Source organism: Carassius gibelio, chromosome B3 (genome assembly GCF_023724105.1).
Source record: "Carassius gibelio isolate Cgi1373 ecotype wild population from Czech Republic chromosome B3, carGib1.2-hapl.c, whole genome shotgun sequence".
In the NCBI taxonomy this organism is placed as follows: Eukaryota; Metazoa; Chordata; class Actinopteri; order Cypriniformes; family Cyprinidae; genus Carassius; species Carassius gibelio.
The window spans coordinates 17,096,536-17,115,283 of record NC_068398.1 but is presented as its reverse complement, the minus strand read 5'-3'; the positions used below and the strand labels follow the sequence as shown (position 1 = coordinate 17,115,283).

General features: G+C 39.6%; 1 protein-coding gene across 11 annotated transcripts in view; it reads left to right on the top strand.

Annotated features, from left to right (window-relative positions):
- Window positions 1-18,748, top strand: part of LOC127952893 (trinucleotide repeat-containing gene 6A protein-like) — a 55,520-nt gene that overhangs the window by 31,286 nt on the left and 5,486 nt on the right. For 5 of the 11 annotated variants that reach the window (XM_052551767.1, XM_052551765.1, XM_052551763.1 and 2 more), the window contains 19 exons: window positions 4,526-4,843; window positions 5,455-5,502; window positions 7,891-10,437; window positions 11,320-11,529; window positions 11,676-11,824; window positions 12,001-12,078; window positions 12,198-12,249; window positions 12,361-12,488; window positions 13,463-13,615; window positions 13,713-13,844; window positions 14,779-14,916; window positions 15,013-15,084; window positions 15,172-15,610; window positions 16,034-16,171; window positions 17,059-17,220; window positions 17,341-17,481; window positions 17,792-17,899; window positions 17,987-18,196; window positions 18,301-18,368. In XM_052551767.1, the coding sequence (XP_052407727.1) occupies window positions 5,457-5,502; window positions 7,891-10,437; window positions 11,320-11,529; window positions 11,676-11,824; window positions 12,001-12,078; window positions 12,198-12,249; window positions 12,361-12,488; window positions 13,463-13,615; window positions 13,713-13,844; window positions 14,779-14,916; window positions 15,013-15,084; window positions 15,172-15,610; window positions 16,034-16,171; window positions 17,059-17,220; window positions 17,341-17,481; window positions 17,792-17,899; window positions 17,987-18,196; window positions 18,301-18,368 (4,971 nt within the window). In that variant the 5' untranslated portion in view covers window positions 4,526-4,843; window positions 5,455-5,456. The remainder of the gene's footprint in view (window positions 1-4,525; window positions 4,844-5,454; window positions 5,503-7,890; window positions 10,438-11,319; window positions 11,530-11,675; window positions 11,825-12,000; window positions 12,079-12,197; window positions 12,250-12,360; window positions 12,489-13,462; window positions 13,616-13,712; window positions 13,845-14,778; window positions 14,917-15,012; window positions 15,085-15,171; window positions 15,611-16,033; window positions 16,172-17,058; window positions 17,221-17,340; window positions 17,482-17,791; window positions 17,900-17,986; window positions 18,197-18,300; window positions 18,369-18,748) is intronic. The other 6 variants (XM_052551773.1, XM_052551771.1, XM_052551772.1 and 3 more) reach the window with 3 other exon arrangements.

Here is an 18,748-nt window from a genome sequence, read left to right as displayed (position 1 = left end):
ACAAACAATATCACCAGAACTGTTCTGAGTCACTTCACAAGCATTTTACCACTGCATTTGAGTAAGACCAGTGTCAATTTAAAGGTATTTACGGAAAAACGTCAAAACAGCCTCTACATTGCGAGTAAGTCACTCGCATATGTGAATACATTTTACTCGGGGTGACTAAATTATGTCTATTGTTAGCCATTGGCTAATAAATTCTTAGATTTTACTCGCCTGTGTGTGTTCGAGGCTATTATAAGATTGGTGCAGATAGATTTTCACTCGCTGAACACTGAACGCTTCGGAGTTCTCTCTTCATCAAGCGATCTGTACTTTTCAGTTCATCTCAATGGACGCACAGTACACCTGTATTTGCCGAACTGTAAACTCTGTGTGAAGGAGCACGACTCGCCTTACATGTAAACTATATTCTTTGTTGTCTTCTCCTGTCAAAATAATGGAGTTAATTTAGAATTAATGCGGAAATGGCAATTTCATTGGCAGGCGCTCGTCTATTGCCGTCCCTGTTTTGATTTCAGCAAATCAGTTCGACAGAACGCAGACAACGTGATTAATATTCATGAACCAGCAGCTCATCAATCCATAGTAGTAGTATTAGCAGTATTATCTTTTAATAGTATTATGATCTATGACTTTTTTTTTTTTTTTTTTTACAGAAACCCTCAATGAACAAAAATATCTTAAGCATCACCACCAGTCTTAAGTTCAGATAAATGACATGCATTCACTACAAATTCATTTTTACATAAAGGAATTGTGCTAGAAATATTACTATTATTTTGTAAAAATGTATGTGATACTGCTACTACTGTTAATTAAAAATTAATCAGACAATATTTCTTCCATGTTTTAATTTTAACAGCAAATCCCCTTTATTTACCAAAAAATAAAATGTTAAAATTTCATAAAAGACCGATTAAATTTGGGTGAAACTTGTTTACTGTTTTTCATAATTATATTACTTGTAGAAGAACTTTAAACACAATTGTAAATAAGTATAAAGAATTGCATCGGTTTTATTTTTAGTGATAAAGTTTTTTTTTTTATTAGCATATTTTTGTGTTTTGCTTTGGTACCGAAATTGGTACAGAGAACTGTGGATTTTCACTGGTATCGGTACCGAATACTGAATATTTGGTACCGTGACAACACTATTGTGTACCATAATACTTATAGTGACTATTTATAAATGTATTATGTTGTATTCTTCTTTGCTTGTAATTAGTGTAATTGTGGTTTGTTTTATTACTAACTTTGTTAGTTAAGCTAGCAGTTTTTGATGTGGTATAGAAGCACTAAAAGTAAGCTTTTGGTAAAGTTACTTATTTTTTTTGCCGATCCGATCCATGACTCAAAATCCATAATATGATCCGAACCATGAGTTTTGTGATCAGTTGCACCACTAGTGTTCATATTGTTCTAATTTTGTAGTCACGCAGGCTTGCCGTTTGAATGCACCACTGGTTATTGCAATGCAACAGATCTGCAGGGTTGTCTTGCTTGTTGCAACGTGACCACCTGACTTCCTGACAGTTGTCATTCCACAACAAGCACGTCGAAGTTGTCTGAACAGGAAGTTGCCCCTAAGAGAAAACAGACCTGTTGCATGGTTATGTATTATTTCACACTTTTGTTTCCTTTTGAACTCCTTTGCCAAAATATGTAGGTAGAAAAAGATATAGGTAGATTTTATAAAAGAAAGCCCCCAAAAAGCTCCCCCCCTCACAGAGCCCCAGCTACAGGCAGCAGGAGGAGCTGCCAGGAGTTTCAGCTCGAGCAGTAAAATGACACCATGCCTCTCCATTTTTTTTTTTTTCTTCTTATGAAATGCGAAGGGAAGGAACAAAGCTGGATGTCTTTGAAGGCTTCTGGTAAACCTGGAGAGGAGGGGAAAAGAAAGCTGTGATATAATCCTGTATTACTTGAAGGTAGAGGTTCAGCTTTTGTAATTAACTACAAATACGTTTTATTTGGTATCTTGAGTTCTTCTAGTCTCTTACCTTTTGTAAAAATTGTTTCAAAAAATTTGTCAAATCTTCACAGCTGCTGTAATGCGAGATGAATAATTATCATACTCGTCATATTGATTGCTCTGTGTTCTAGACCTGATCGGGATTGTCTCTGTTCTTGCACCTTGTGGTCTGTCCTTTGAAATGTTTATTTATTTATTTTCTTTTTTTTTTTTTTTTTTACGTGAATCCGAATTGCTGCACTGTGAGGTCATTCCTAAAGAGGAAATTCCACAGTCAAAAAACAATGTCCATGAACGAACTGCTGGATATTGCGAACAGTTGTGCTGCGGGTGCAGTGCATTAACATTATGAAGCTGAATGTGTAGTGGTGGACTGTTAAACTACTTGGTGACTTTCTGCTGTTTAGAATTGTTTTCCAACCTGTATGCATGGAACGAATTCATATAGAGAAACTGAATTCAGATGCGTTGCTTTTTTTATATATACTTGCAAACTAGATTAAAAATTTCAGTGAAGAACCAGAATGGTTCATGGTAATACTGTGTTTCTGGGGGACATGTGACATTTTTTAAATAACTTGCAAGACCATTTAAATATGAAGGCAGTCATCATTTGATATTACCATCTGATACTGTACCACTGCATCAAGTGGATGTTACAGTTCCATAATAAAATTTCAGTTTCAAAAGAGATTGTATTACATAGTCTTGACTGTAATATCAAATTTACTGTTAAAGAGAAAGTTCATCCAAAAATGGAAAAAGTTTGGTTACCAACAATCTCAATTGATACAGGTTTGGAACAAATTTGGGGCCAGTAAATGACACTATTAAAAAATGTATTTGTTGAAATACTTTTTAGAGGTAATGTGTGTTGTTTGCCTGCACTTGGCAGTCCCCATTTTCCTTCTGTAATGTGAATAATTATAGAAGTTAAACAGATGTTAATTGTATTGCTAACTCCTCAGGGAATTAATTGGATTGTGAAAGGTGGTCTCTTAATAGGTTCTTAGAGGGAAGGGGTTAAAATAGATGAAGGTTGTTGGTATCCACTATAAAGGTATATTGTTACAAATGAATTAAAAATTGTAATGTAATTTTGTTTTCTCTAGTAATAACACCAACCTTTTTTGAACCTTTTTCATTATAAGGCCACAAAAAGTTGTAGTAAATAGTCATAAAGATTTTGATTTGTTTGTTTTTATTATATATATATATATATATATATATATATATATAGATAGATATATAGATATATAGATATATAGATATATAGATATATATATATATATATGGAAATTCCTCACTGATTATATTGTTTTAGTGAGGCCCGAAGTTTTGACGCGTATCAACAATAGTTTACATGGACTATGACTCTCTTGAGATTAAGACTTGAGTTTTCACTGTTTTACAACTTACTATCTTAAGCAGGTTCTGATAATTGTGTAAGATTATATTAATAAACTGCTAGACTGTGACAACAACTGCCCTATTTGTGTGATGGCAGTCAAAAGTCTGTACTATGTTAGCAACATATGCTTCGAGTTTGCTTGAATAACTGAGGCAAATTTTGGACAATGTTCGTTTCATTTCTCTATAGTGCCAGAACAAATCTTTTCTGGTTACATTTACTGTATAATAGGGCTGCAATAAACGGTCTAATTAATCTAATGATTATTCGAATGATTAATCAACTAATCATCGATTATTTTGCTGGTTAATCAGTAGACCTTTATTCATCATTCAGCTTTTGGAATTAGTTAAAATAGTGAGTCATACATATTCTAGCAAATAAATTAAGGTAATCTCTTCAGATTTTGAAAGTTGTATTATGTAATTACAATTCAACCATTTATACAAATTTTAATTTGCCACACAAAATGAGATGGCAGAGAAACTCTTATTCACCATTTAATTAGCTATATGAATAAGTAGCTAAATGATAAAATCTTTGTCATATGGATAAGAAACAAAGGTGAAGTGATAAGACGTGTTATTTTGGGATAAACTATTTCATTCACAACAATATCTCTTAAAACACCTTATAGGGTTATGGAAATCAACACGGTCTTAACCATACTTTACTGGAGTAAGTTACTGAACTGCAGAGCTCGTGCAGATGCATTTTTAACTGCTGTCAGTTTTTAATGTTTATTTAGTTATTGAGAGCATTGGGACAGCTAACCAATCACAGCACATTTGGTTTTTCGGAAGGCAGGCCTTCATCAAACCCGGAACTAATTTAATTTTTTTAACCACCAAGCATGAGAGCATGTTCTAGTACACCCCCAAAACAAAATCAAGATTTTGTAAAGGAGCATAAAAATAGGTCAGGTTCTAATAGGATTGAGCTTAATTTTTTTTTTTTTTTTTACATTTTTATTTTGAGATTTATTTATTTTTTACATATCCAGGTGTGGAAAAATTCCACAAAGAAAACTGACATGCACTGATTTTCGCATGTAGGGTACCAAATGTTATTGCAGTAAGTGGTAATCCAGTAATGGGGAAAAATGTTTTGAAAGCCTGTTTTTATTTTGATTTCAGTGCCAGAACATATCAAGTCCAGTTTCAGCCAGCCTCAGTCTGCCAATTAGAACAGCAGCACCTCCACTGTAACCTGCGCCATCAGCAATGCCAAGAGGGCCCCAGCCAGCGGCCAGCCCCAAGCCCTGCCTCGGTACCCGATCTGTGAAGTTTCGCCGCATCTCTGTCAGCACAAACAGAAACAGCTGTTGAAGTGTGGGCAATCTCTTACGGTCCTCGCTGCCACCCTGGGAACTCAAGTGCAGCTCAACTCTAGCCAGCCAGGAGAGCTTACGACTGAGAGGTCTGTCCTACACTGCGCCCAAAGCCACCTCTCAGGTACTGGTGCTCTGAGTAATGACATTGTGGGTTACAGATCAGCCAGGTTTGCTGAGATCCATGATATGTATGTGTAAAGTTAGCCATTGCTGATAGGCCTGTTAGGTAAACATACAAGCACAGATATGTGTGTTCATGGGGTACTTATTTTTCCCCCAAAACTAAAAACCAAAATGTATCATCTTTTTCTTTTTTATTATTCAGGTCAATAAATTTACCATCATTTTTAGATTGTAAGCTTTGTCTGATTGACTGTTAGTTCTCCCGTATGTTTACAATATACCGAATATTTTTAATATAATACATATTTTATGTCCCCAGTTGCTTTTTAAGTCTATATTTTTTTGTCAGTGGTTGCCATTACAGTACGGCCAAGCTAACGGAGTGACTCATGTAAAAAGTAGCATGTCTTCTAATGAAAGATCTTTATCTTTCTCTACATTCTACTGTTTTCATTTTTGAGTTGAATTGAAATTCCTAGGTCATAGCTGTAGAAAAAAAGTGATTGTTTGCTGCATGGTCTTAACATGTGGCAGTTTTATTGGTATGGAGGCTTATTTTGTGGCTTCATGTAACTGGTTTTCCTCATGGTGTTGCTTCCTGTTTTGTAGGCATGGCTCCCATTCGGGATTCCGTCAGCCACTCCCCTAACCAAACAGGTGACTCATTTTTTATTTTTCTTTTTTTTACCATGTGCTGTTGTTTACCATTTTTGTTTTGTGTGTGTGTGTGTAAGTTCAAAAGTTACATAAAGACCTGTAGCCTGTAAAACAAAGCCAGTGTTGGTTTTTACCCAGGTAAGTTAGCATTGAGTTTGAGCAATTTCTGAGTTTTTGGGCTCAAGAAGGTGGTTTGGTTTTGAGCGGGTTTCGTCACCATGGTAACTTGTGCTACACAGCTACCCTGCTCTGGAGCAGGTTTTATTCTGGGTTTGAGATCGCAAACCCAAACTGGGCCAATCAATCTGATGCAATGAAGCCACTCCCCTGTATCTCTAGCTCCAAATTAAAACGGTTAGAAGTTTAGACAAAATTGCCTGACTTTCTACTTATTAATTATAATTGTTTATAATACATATTATATGAAGTGACAATTTATTTTAAGCTTTGCATTTAAATTAAATATAGATACATATAGACAAGCTTTAATATATCCATCCTTAAAAGTGGCTAAACTGTGTGAACTGTGTAAAAGTGGTTTTCCTTTTGAGCTCTGTGTGAAACTATATAAATTAAATTCAGTTGATTCTTTTGTGTGGTCATACATTTTCTTTCTTTCCATCTCACGCACTCTCTAGAGTTAATCACAAACTCTGGTTCAAACTCTGAGTTGACAAAATGTTCATATCGAGCTTTGTGAGCCCACTGTTCTGATCTAAACCAGGTTGTATTTGTTTGGTTTTGTCAACTCTAAACCTACTTCTGAAACTGGGTTTGTTCATCTTGCTTCATGCTACAAGCCACTGTTCAGCTGTTCGTATTTAGGCAGATTACAAGTTGTTGTCTATCTTTGTGGTGCATGCTTAATGATGTCATTAAGTAATTTTGATTATCTAAATTTAACCAGTTGCTCTACAATGTCTTGCAAGAAATTTATCATAATGTCTTGGCATAGGAAGACTGACTTTTCCAGATTTTTTTTCCTGTTTTATGAAAGGCCAGAGCGGAAGTGCAGACAACTGGTACAAAGTTCTCACTTTACTGAATTAGTTTTACAATGCAAGTGAGCTATTGTACACTTTGCCCATAACACTGTACAAGTCTACCTTTAGGGGTTTTTCATCAAAGAATGAAAAGTCTGTAATCATTTACTGACACTCGTCATTCCAAACTTGTATGAATGACTTTCTTTACTGGAATGCAAAGAAAAAACACTTTTTTTCTGTCCATATAAAGGGAGCCATAGGTATCCATGGTTGTTTTAGACACCATTGGTTTAAATTATATGGACAAAAAATCTTTTGTGTTGAACAGAAGAAAGGGAGTTAATTTTGGAATGACGTGTTGACAGAATTTCCATTGTTCTATCCTCTTGGAGTCTACAAGTCTCTTCTTGGTTGACAACTCTTTTTGTCTCCCCTGGACAGATGAAATACTAGATCGAAATGTAATGTAACTGTAATTTTCCTTTACCTCAGTGACCTTCAACAGAATCTCCCATTTTATTGAGTCACTCTTAAACAAACAGTGTACTTGAGACCAGCATTGAGACTGTCTGTTTCTCTGTCTTCCCATTTCTCTTGGTAACACAGCCAAGGAGAAAGTCTCAGACTTGGCAAGAGAACAGTGCTCAAGGAAGCTTGGCAGCCATCTTGCAGAAAAATGAACATGAGCAGAAAATTTATTTCAAGGAACAATGCAGTTGCGTTATTGTATTGAGTTTTGTGCCGCTACACTTGCCACATCTACGTAAAATCGGTGAACTTGCAGAGAAGCTTCAGACTTAGTGTTGCTATAAGCAGTCATCTGTATTTCCCTCCTCTATCCTGGCATGCAGCATGATCATGCTGCTGCTACAAAATGGTGGCAGATCTACTACTGTTTCAGTCTGGCTTAAGTGAGGCACCTCTCAGCAGGACAGAGACCGGGCCTATGGGCAGTTAGCCATTGTTGCATAATCCATAAATGGTCAAGTTATTAAAAATTCTGGCCAAAGCCTGCCAAATGTTAATATTTCCAGGATATTTATGTACATGTGGCTTGTGTTTTAGAATGTTTTATTTGCACTGGGTGTTTTATATTTAATCATTGTTAAAGTACAAGGATACTGTGTAACCATATCAGGATTGGGTAAGGGATTGTATTTTATATTTTTGTTTTATAAGTTCATATGTTTCAGTCCCTTAGTGTCTTATGTTACTGTTCAATCTCCTTTTGTGAAGCTTTTACACAAACTGACACAAACATCCAAACTTAATTGTCTTGACTTTTGTCTACTTTTCTGAATTTAGTCCAAAACAGACGCATTTGCATTTTTTTTTTTTTTTGTTATTTATCTTCTCAACGTTTACCATCTGAACTGATTAGGCCTTTTATTTGTTTTCACAGGTTTGGAGCATGCTGGTCTGGAGCCTCAGTATGAAAATTCACCATGGAGCTCTGGTTCACCTTGCAGCGATTCAAACAGCAACTGGGGAAAAGTTATTGTAGATAAGGGAACCTGGCCCTCCATCACTGGTAGTGACCCAGAGTTAGCCTCAGAATGTATGGATGCTGATTCTGCCTCCAGCTCTGGGTCAGAAAAAAATCTTAGTATGACTGCGTCTGGGAGCACTGGTGGTGACAACAATGGCAACAGACAAGGTTCTCATTTCATGGTTGCAAATGGCAGCAATAATGTGGGTAATGGGAGTGTTAAGGGGCCTTGGAGTGTATCCAATGGCTCGATGCTAAGCACATGTCAAGGCTCTGGCGAGGGCCCCAGCAGCAAGCTGGCAGAAAGCAGCCATGGCAAAATAAATGCCTGGGGTACCCAAGGTTCCTCAACCAATTTAGGTATAAATCCAAGCACTTTGAACCCAAATGCCAACCATGGTGCCTGGCCCGTTCTTCAGAACACTGGGCCCAATCCCCATGGGCCTGTGGGGAACGGAAATGGTGGCACCAACACTCAACAAAGCACCATAGGTCAAACACCCAGCATGCAGAGTATCAACTCTAAGATGTCCTGGGGATGCCTGCAGGAAAATATGTCTGAAGCTGAAGTCAATGGTACAAACAAGGTTTCAAGTGGGCAGCCTCAAAATCTTAACACTGAATTTAATGGACCAAATAACACTACTAACACGATGACCTCTAGTTTACCAAACTCTACAGGTTCAATGCAGATGAATGAACAGCCCCAAGGGCACCGAGCTTGGCCTATGAGTACAGGGGGCTCCCCTCAGCTCCCTATATCTCCAGTCTCTAATGGCACTTCCATTTCTCAACAAGGCAACAGTGAGGGAATTAACAGCGGGTCTTATGGTACAGCATGGGGCATTCCGCCCAGCACTAATTACTCTGGAGACAAATGTCCCAACCCTAAAGGCCAAGCTGTGGGCGACACTGTGAATGCAACTCTAATGCAGTCTGGAGCCAATGGCTCCTCTGTGAGTGCTGCTTCTTTAAAGAATAATAATAATAATGGGATGGGCAGTTGTGGAGGAGGTTGGGACTCAGCGCCCGCGTCCTCACAAAGTATTTCTTGGGGAGCAGGCAATGGTGTAGGCCCAGCTGGGATCCCTCGCCCCTGGGGGAGTGCCTCCTCCTCATCTTCCTCTTCCTCGTCCTCTTCAAACACTGGCACTAAGGTCTCAAACGGGGAGTGGAACACGTTGCCCAGTAACAGTCAGCATTCCAATGATAGCACGAATGGGAGTAGGAAGGGAACAAATGGATGGAAGTCCTTGGAGGATGATGCTCTTGGTATAGGGAGCTCTGGTCAAGTGTCACAAGGCAGCACATGGAACAAATCTACAGGCAGTGAAGGAAGTGGAGAGAGCTCAGGAGGTCGCAGTGAGAGGGATGGGCAATGTGGTGGTCACCGAAGGAGAGGTAATCAGCAGGGCATGATCAATGCAGCTCTCTCTAGAATTGATGTGGACCCCAGGGTGCTGTCCAACACAGGATGGGGACAAACTCCAGTCCAACAGAACACTGTGTGGGATGTTTCAAGCTCTGATAAAAAGACAGGAAATGGACAGACAGGATGGGGTAGCGTTCCCCCTCAGGCGTCTAGCTCAGGTGGTTGGGGAAATGGACCCAGCACCAACAAAAGTAGCGATTCTTCAATGTCTGGGTGGATGGAAACGAAACCTTCAGCTGGCTGGGAAGAAACCAAAGGCTCAGTTGGGCAAAGTGGATGGGAGGATGCCCCTTCTGTTACAATGAACAAGGGTGGTTCCTGGAATGGCACCAAGGATGAAAAGTCCTCCTCTTGGAATAATCCACCGAAGACAAAGCAAGGATGGGGTGGAGAAGGCCTGAAGGGAAACCATTGGGGAGAGCCCCAGAAGTCTGGTTCAGGTGGCTGGGACAGTGACAGCGACCGCTCTGGATCGGGCTGGAGTGAGCCTGGGCGGTGCGGGACAAGCAACACCTGGGGAGGCAGTGGAGGCACCAACACTCCTGACCAGAGTGGTCCAACCACAGGATGGGGAGAGCCACGCAAGACCAACAATCAAAACCAAACCTGGGGTGAGCCAATCAAATCAAGCCACTCCAACCCCAACTGGGGTGACAATGCAAAACCGAACAACTCTTCAGAGTGGGGCAAGTCCCAAGATTCCAGCATGGGAACATTCAGGAGTGGGAGCAACTCTCAGACTGGAGCCCCTGGTCAAAACAAGCCTACAGGATGGCTGGGAGGCCCAATGCCTACTGCCTCCAAAGAAGAAGAATCCACTGGATGGGAAGATCCATCACCTGAATCCATCAGGCGTAGAATGGAGATTGATGATGGTACTTCAGCATGGGGAGATCCCAACAAATTTAACTGCAGCAATGTAAATATGTGGAAGAAGAACAATGCTGGAGAGCATGATGGCATGGCTGTTTCTCAGCCCCCTCAAGCCCAAAGCGCCATGGCTCCAAAAGAAAATAACTGCAGCTCAGGTGGGTGTCTTTCATTTTGGCAGTGCCTTGGCAATTATTACTCACCCATTATATTTATCTTTAGCCATGCAGTCATCCCTTTGGAATTTCTTTGGATGCGCTTTTTCTTCCCACTTCTTTCCTCTAATACTAACAGCACTGACAAGCTCTGAACTTACGAGCAAGTGTTTGTGTGTCTATATATCAATGTGTTTATGCATTCCAGAGGAATGTATATACTTAGTAAAAGTGCAGTTTTTCCCATTAATTTTTAACTATTTACCAAACAGAAAATGTAAAGGTGCCTGTGCAAATAGTGTTCTTACTTAATTTGGAATTGGCTGTGGATAAGCTGTGCTCAGTGAAAAATAGGCTTGGGTTACATTGTGGCCGATGGTGCAGTCATATGGCAGCAACTTGAGCAGCAGGGCACACATGAACAGGGCTATTTTTGAAGGAAGTATTCAGGGCATATGCTAGATGGTGAAAGTGCAAAAAGCTCAGTGGTTAAATGTAAGCTGATCCATTAGAAGGACTTCAGAGTAAACAAAGCTTACATAAGCATGTTTATGCAAGGGTCGGATTTGGGCCATTGGAAAATTTGCAAGTACAATCCAATCCCGCTTTGAAATTTATTTGTAAATATTAGTTGCATTGTCTTTGTTAATAGATTTCAGATAAGTATGTTAAATCATTTTTAGATGCAAATTAGTTGTTGCATAGTTATTTTCCATGTAGCTTATGCATTACACTTTGACTCTTGTTTGCTCTGACAGATTTTAGTTTGCTTAGAAAATAGTAATAAGCCTTTTCAATATGCCATTCTCTCATTTTTTTGCATTCACTAGTTTTTTTGCAGAACAATATTAGATTTTTATATACTGGTCTTTTTTTTCATCACAGGGTGGGGAGAGACATATGTTGGGCCACAAAAAATGGAGTCCTCTACCTGGGGTGAGCAGACTGCACCACCTGTCACTGTGGACAATGGCACGTCTGCTTGGGGAAAGCCTGTTGATACAGGTTCCAGCTGGGAAGAGTCGAGGAGGGAAAATTCAGGAGGCAGTGGCTGGAGCAACTCTACTATTGGACAGCAGTCACAGCACAAGTCTGGTACGTCCCATCTTGGGCCAAGAACTTTCTTTGTTTTTTCTTTCTTTGACTTAATTTCTTCTTGTTTTGTTTGGCTTTTCCAGTGTATGATTTGACCAGCCTATTGATGTTTTTTTCCTCCATTCTTAATTTGATTATGGCTTTAGGATCCAAACCTATGCAAGATAACTGGGGTGGAGAAGAGATGTCCAACTGGGAGGAGGAAGGGGAAGTAGAGATAGGCATGTGGAACAATAATCCATCACAAGAAGTGAACCAAACTGGAAGCTGGCCCTACAAGAAGATGACTCCAAAGGTAATAATTAAGATAAATAATAATTAAGACCTAATTTAGCCTGGCAGAACTATTTAACGTGTCATTCAGTAAATTTACTGTTAAATCTAATAGTGAGGCCAAAATGATGTATATATTTTGCTTGCTTATTTACATTTAATCATTTAATCATTATTTTCTACCCTTCTTTCCATTAGCTAAACAAAGGACCCAACAAGCAAGATGATTCTCCATGGATGAATCAGTTTGTGAAACAGTTCAACAACATGTACCCTGTAAGGATCAAGTTTTGATTGCTATTTTTATGGGAAACCTCTTATACTAAGTATTATGTGTCCCCAAATCTTTATGGAGCATAAAGTTATTAGATGGCACTTTTTTTGTCATTTTACAGAGGGATTCCGCTGAAGACTCCCTGAAGAGCAATAAGATGGATATGTCTGGAGGTAGGTCACATTCGCATGCTCCTCCAGTACTGATATTGAGTAATGTTTTTTGCAGTCCATGAGTAGTAGCATGATTTTGTAAAATCTATTAATACTTCTCATCTTCTGCAGGAATGACAGACAAGCGCATTGATGTTGACAAGCATGTTCTTAATTTCGGAGAGTACGTGAAAAATCCTGCTTCACGTCACCAGATCCACAAAGACTCTACTGTAGACCGTAATCCCTATATGGATAAGGTCAGTTATTTCCTATCCTCCTATATCAGTAATGGAGCCTTCATTTTGTCCAGTCTTGTTTTCCTGCTTGTTCAGTACTTTAGCACCCTCTATGGGACGAGAATGCAACTGAAAGACCTCATGATATCAAAATTGAAAGCTTGTGGCTTCAAGACCAGCTGAACTCAACGTTTCTTTTTTTTTTTTTTTTTTACTCTGTCCCCCTTTGTCCAAAATGAATATATGTCCTCTGGGAAAAATCAGTTATAATTAATATAGTTTTAAAAACACATTTTCTAATTTACAGAAACTAAGAGTGTCCATGGAAAATCAAAATTTAATCAAATTTAAATATTCTTGAAGTTAAGATCTTCGAGTTGTGTTATTAAGGGGTTGAATTGAATTACCTTATTTTTAAGCTTATTTTGTCATCTATTAAAAAAAAAAACATTTCAGTTCTCCTAAAGGGGGAACCATTGGAAGTTTGCTGAGCCACCTACTGGGCGCCATATCTATAATAACTGCATAAGACCATGTCTGTTAGATCTAAGGGTATATGTATTTGATGCTGACTTGTATGTTCAGAAGAATAACCAATATGTTCAACAAATCATGGTTTATGGCTCTAATATGACATTGGCTGTTAAAGATAAATAGGTACAAGATAAGTCCCAGCCTGAACTTCCTATTTTATTAGGAAATGCTACAATTGATTTCATGGGGTATTTAGAAGCAACTCTTTCAGTAGTCGTAGTCTTTCTTCTGATCCCAATTTTCCCATAGCCTCCCTAACTTAATAAAATTATAGAAAGCTCTCCAGTTGCTAAAATATGCCAAAGAGGATGCTAACATAGCCTTTCTCTCTCCTTTTCTGTGGCTGTTGATGTGCCTTTCTCTGGTGGCCTGGTGTTCCTTCTGGTCTTTGTCCAATTCCTCACTGCTGTTGTGCTCTGCGTCCTGCTCCTCTCTCTGCTTGGCCTGTGGTTGTGCTTCAGCTTTCACTGCCTATATATGATAGCTCTGTAGCAGAAGAGTCCCAAAACTCACAGATCACTTCCATGCAGAATATCAGCTTTTCCCCAACAAATAGTGCACTGCCCAACCAGTGCAGCTTGCCTCACCAACCAAACTCTGCCTCTGTTAGGCAGGTGAGTTAGTGCATGCTGCTCCCTGTGTGCTGAAGGTGTGAATGCACTGAATTGTCAGATGCTTAATTTCAATGTGGGGTGTTATGTTTCTCCTCAGAATGTAAACATGTACGGTGTGGGTAATGCAGCAGCACAAGGCCGGAATGCCCAGCAGCCTCCAGCACAACCTCTGAACTCCGCTCAGCCCAGTCTACGCAACCAAGTGCCTCCTCCACTACTTCCCTCTCAGGTAATGCCACTTGGGTTTTTAATTCCCTCCTAACTGTAAGATGAAGATGTGTGGTGTGTAGGCAGGGTTCCCAAGGCCTTGGAAATATCAGGGAATTTCCAAAGTGTAACTCAATGCATTATTTTTTCTCTCCTGAGAAAAAATGTTATGTATGTTTTAGAATGCAGTTTACAAAACTCCAGTGGACTTAGACTAGTCTAACAAGTGAGGCTAGTCATCTTATTGTTTTTCTTTATTAGTTACAGGAAAAAGTAGATTGGCCTGATTTGAAACCAAAAATGCTGATTACCCATTGACTAACTGCTTGTTGGTCAGACTAGTTCTAACTAGATCTGCAACTGGTCCCAGGTTTGCTGTGTGTTACGAACTGAGTTTCTCTGAAATTCTAAAAACACTGGATCATGAGCAGCTCACATGTAAAAACCCAGTGCCGTATTTTATATCTATCATATCACAACCATATCACAATTTTTGTTTTGTTTTATATTAATTGTGCAGTCCTACTTAATAAATAAATTAAATAAAAAAAAACATAGATGCATTTAACAGACACTTTTATCCAAAGCGACTTACAGAGCATTCAGGCTATCAATTTTTACCTATCATGTGTTCCCGGAGAATCAAACCCCAAACCTTGCACAATGCTCTATCAATTGAGCTAAAGGAACACTACTTAAAAGTATTAATGGTCTCACTGTTGCAGCTCCACTATTTAGCCACTAAGAAATATATATTATATTAAATGGATATTATATGGAATGAATATATTCAATTGTTTTTTTATTATTAGATCAATATAATACTTGTATTTGAATACACACACTATATATAATATGTATAATCAATTTAATATATTTTTTTAATTAATTGATTAATTTGATGTCCTTTTTTATAACAAGGCTCGTAACAACTCTGTACCGTTCTTTGTTCTCAGGTCCAGTCACCCCTGTTGAAGTACTCTCCCAATAATGGAGGTCTGAACCCTCTGTTTGGCCCACAGCAGGTGGCTATGCTGAACCAGCTGTCCCAGCTCAACCAGCTGTCTCAGCTTTCTCAGATTAATCAGTTACAGGTATTGATCTTGTTGCTAGTACCAGCCTAGAAGTGATAAGTTAACTCGTTCCCTGTCATACTTAAAACGTACACTTTTTTTTTCTCCCCGTCCCAGCGTCTCCTTTTGCAGCAAAAAGCGCAAAGCCAGAGGGCCATGCCTGTTAACAGCCGTCAGCAACAGGAACAGGTTTGTGATCTCTTAGACCTGTTTATGTGTTCAGTTTCCTTCTGTCTTGGCCCGTTTGTGACATTTTCCATTTGTGATGACGTGTAGGGTCGTGGTCTGGGTCCGTCCCAGCAGATGATCCAGCCTCCCCGCCATCTCGATCCCTCCCTGATGAAGCAGCAGACTTCCCCTCAGCCACCCTCGCTGCACCAGCCCAGCCTCAAGTCCTATATGGAGAACTTCATGCCCCCCAATGTCTCCGACCTGCAAAAAGAACAAAGTTCCTTGAACTCGTTCAGTAATTTCCCTTTAGGTGGGTGTCCTCCCCATCTTAATGTAGGCCAGACTGACTCTTTGTTACACCAAGCTGCCAAGCCCAACTCGATGTTTGCCTCTGACATGTCAGGCTATCAGCCATCTGGCATTAGTCAAAGTCATAGCTTCCTAGCCCCACCTCTGAGCAATGGCCACATGGTGCCAGGCTCTCCCATCAACCCTCGGGTAGGAAAGAACTTCTGTCCTGAGAGCAGCTCTCTGCCAGCAAGAGGTGAATACAGTCTATCTATTTCGTTGTCCCCAGCAAAAGTACCTCTTGCATTTTGTATTTGACGGAAAAGAAAATCATGCTATGTTTCCAAACCTTTTGAGTTCAGACCCTTATTATTTGATTGGAAGTCCTATGTTTGGCTGGCATACGTATGGTGCTTCTACCCATAATTTCTGCCGCTTGACAATAATCAGGTTGTTTTTCTTTCTTTTGTGCTCGTCTCCCCTTCCATATGTATTCCCATGTTTTATTGTGCACTCAGTAATTTTCTGTTGGTTGCATTGTTGCGACTGCCATAGTGGCATGGACATGTGACGCCGTCTCCAAAATAAATGATGTAGAAGTACTCTTCATCAAGTCTTTAATGAGAGAAAATACTGAGTGCACTGATTAAATAATTTGTTTTTTTTTGTATTCCTCTAGGTTTGAACTCAAACTTGAATGTAAGCAACCTCGACATTGGCAGTGTTGGTTTTAAGGAGCCACAGTCCCGTCTGAAGAAGTGGACTGCCATGGACATTTCCGTTAACTCGCCACTTGATCAAAACCCCAGCAAATCTGGTAGGTTTCCTCAGGAAATAATCACCAATATTTTTGCTGTAATTTTGCAGCCCTAATCTTATCTCAAAAAAAAAAATAATTCATATACAGTTTTGAAGGTGTGCAAAACAGTCTGATGGACAGTGTTGGGCAGTAGCGTCGCTACTGTTTTCTGAATCTAATAGCTTTTCAGTAGCGAAGCTACTTCCACACAAGCTACATTTTCGCAAGCATTTCTGAAGCTCAAACTCAAATCGGGAAATACAACTGCTAAGATCGCTGATCCTGGATCAGTAGTGACGCGACGGCACTACTTCATCTTGTTCGTGTTTACGGTGGATAGCAACCAACCTTCTTTATGATGCATTACCGCCACCTTCTGCTCCGGATGGTCCACTCCTTGGCCAGTCACGCAAAAAAAAAAAAATTTGATGAAATGATGGCATAGGATGAGGTCTGAGAACAGTTAATCCCGAGGAGTGAGTCGCCGTGGCCGTACCTCGACAAGTACATGACACTGACCGAGATAACAGAGAGAAAATATGTTTTCTTAGGGCTGGGCGATATAACCATATGATCATGCGCATCTAATCAGTAAAGCTGCTTCCGTGATCACCGCTAAAATCGCCATCGCCTGCTTATAATTGGAATGGCATTTAATAGACAGAGCCGTACGTAGATAGCTGACAAGCTACGCAATATTGCGTTCATTATCGCAGATTACTTTAAAAAAAAAATTAATTTTAAAAGTAGCTTACTGTGGATGTAGCTTAGCTTGCTACATTTCCCAGGGGGTTAGCTTCAGTGTAGTGAAGCTTCATTTACTGTAGAGTAACTAGTAGCTTAGCTCACTACAGTTTTCCAAGTAGCTTGCCCAACACTGCTGATGGATATGATTTTTACTATAGGTGCTATAACATCTGGCCTGAGGCTTGAAGACTCACCCTTTGGTCCATATGACTTCATCAATGCCAGTAACGCTCCCATCAGTCCTCCTGGCTCTGTGGGAGATGGCTGGCCCGGTCGTGCCAAATCACCTCATGGTTCCACCAATGTCAACTGGCCACCAGGTTCGGTCCCATTTGCTTCAAATATGCTTTACTTGTTCCAATCAAATCTTGCATTGAAACTAACTATTACAGAGGAACTCTAAATGACATAAATGACACCGTGTCTTGTTTGTTTGGCAGAGTTCCGTCCTGGTGAGCCCTGGAAAGGATATCCAAACATTGATCCTGAAACTGACCCATTTGTCACTCCTGGCAGTGTGATTAATAATCTCTCCATTAATACAGTCCGGGATGTTGATCACCTCAGGGACAGGAACAATGGTAAGAAATGTTAAACTAGCTATATCAGTATACATTGCTGTTCAAAAGTGTTTTGTGGTGTTGTTTTTTCAGCAAGGATGCATCAGATTGACTAAATGAAAAAGCTACATTAAAGTTACATTAAATTAATACATGTTCACAATATTATTATTATTATTATTATTATTACTATATTTTGTATTAAATGCAGACGTTTTTCAAAGAAGTCACAACAAAATCTTCCGACCCCGGATGTTTAAATTGTAGTGTAATTTGCAGATTTGTATGTATTAGTGTTTGCGTCAGTGACATTTTATTTCCGTTCTTCCAGGGCCATCCTCATCACTTAACACCACGCTGCCTTCAAATAGTGCCTGGACATCCATTCGTGCCTCCAACCACAATAGTTCCCTCAGCAGTACAGCACAAAGCACTTCAGGTTGGAGGGCAGTTATTTCAGCATACCCAGTCAGGCTTGTGATCCCCATACACCTTAAACTTTAACTTTTTTTTTTTTTCACTGCAGCCAGAAACAGTGACTCCAAATGGTCTCCTGGAACAGTCACCAACACCTCTTTGGCTCATGAGCTGTGGAAGGTTCCTCTCCCCTCAAAAGGTATCTCTGCTCCGTCCCGCCCCCCGCCTGGCCTGACTGGCCAGAAACAGCCCTCTTCTTGGGACAACAGCTCTCTGAGACTGGCAGGCTGGGGTAGCTCTGAATCCAGATTCAACTCTGGTTAGTCAATTATATTCCCTTTCACCTTCATAAACTCTATTAGTAGTGTAAATGATTTTGCATTTAAAGAAACCAGAGAGACTTGAAATGATCATTGTCCACAGGTTCCAGCTGGGGTGACAGCAGCTCAGGGAGAACTAATTGGCTTGTTCTCAAAAATCTCACACCTCAGGTAAGATACTTCATGATTTGGAATGTACCGACTCGTTTTAGCAGGTTAAGCATTCACGCTGCCTGATTTCTGCATTTTAGCAAAAAAACACATTGAAAATGCACTGTAAAAGAATTATGAATTGCACTTAATTAGAAATATACAATTTACACTTTTTTTTCAATATAAGTTGGAAAGAAAAATAAATTTTTTTTAAAGGGTTAGTTCACCCAAAAATGAACATTTTGTCATTAATTACTCGCCCTCATGTTGTGCCAAACCTGTAAGACCTTCGTTCATCTTCAGAACACAAATTAAGATATTTCTGATGAGAGCTGAGAGCTCTTTGACCCTCCATAGACCGCAACACAACTGACACATTCAAGGTCCAGAAAGGTAGT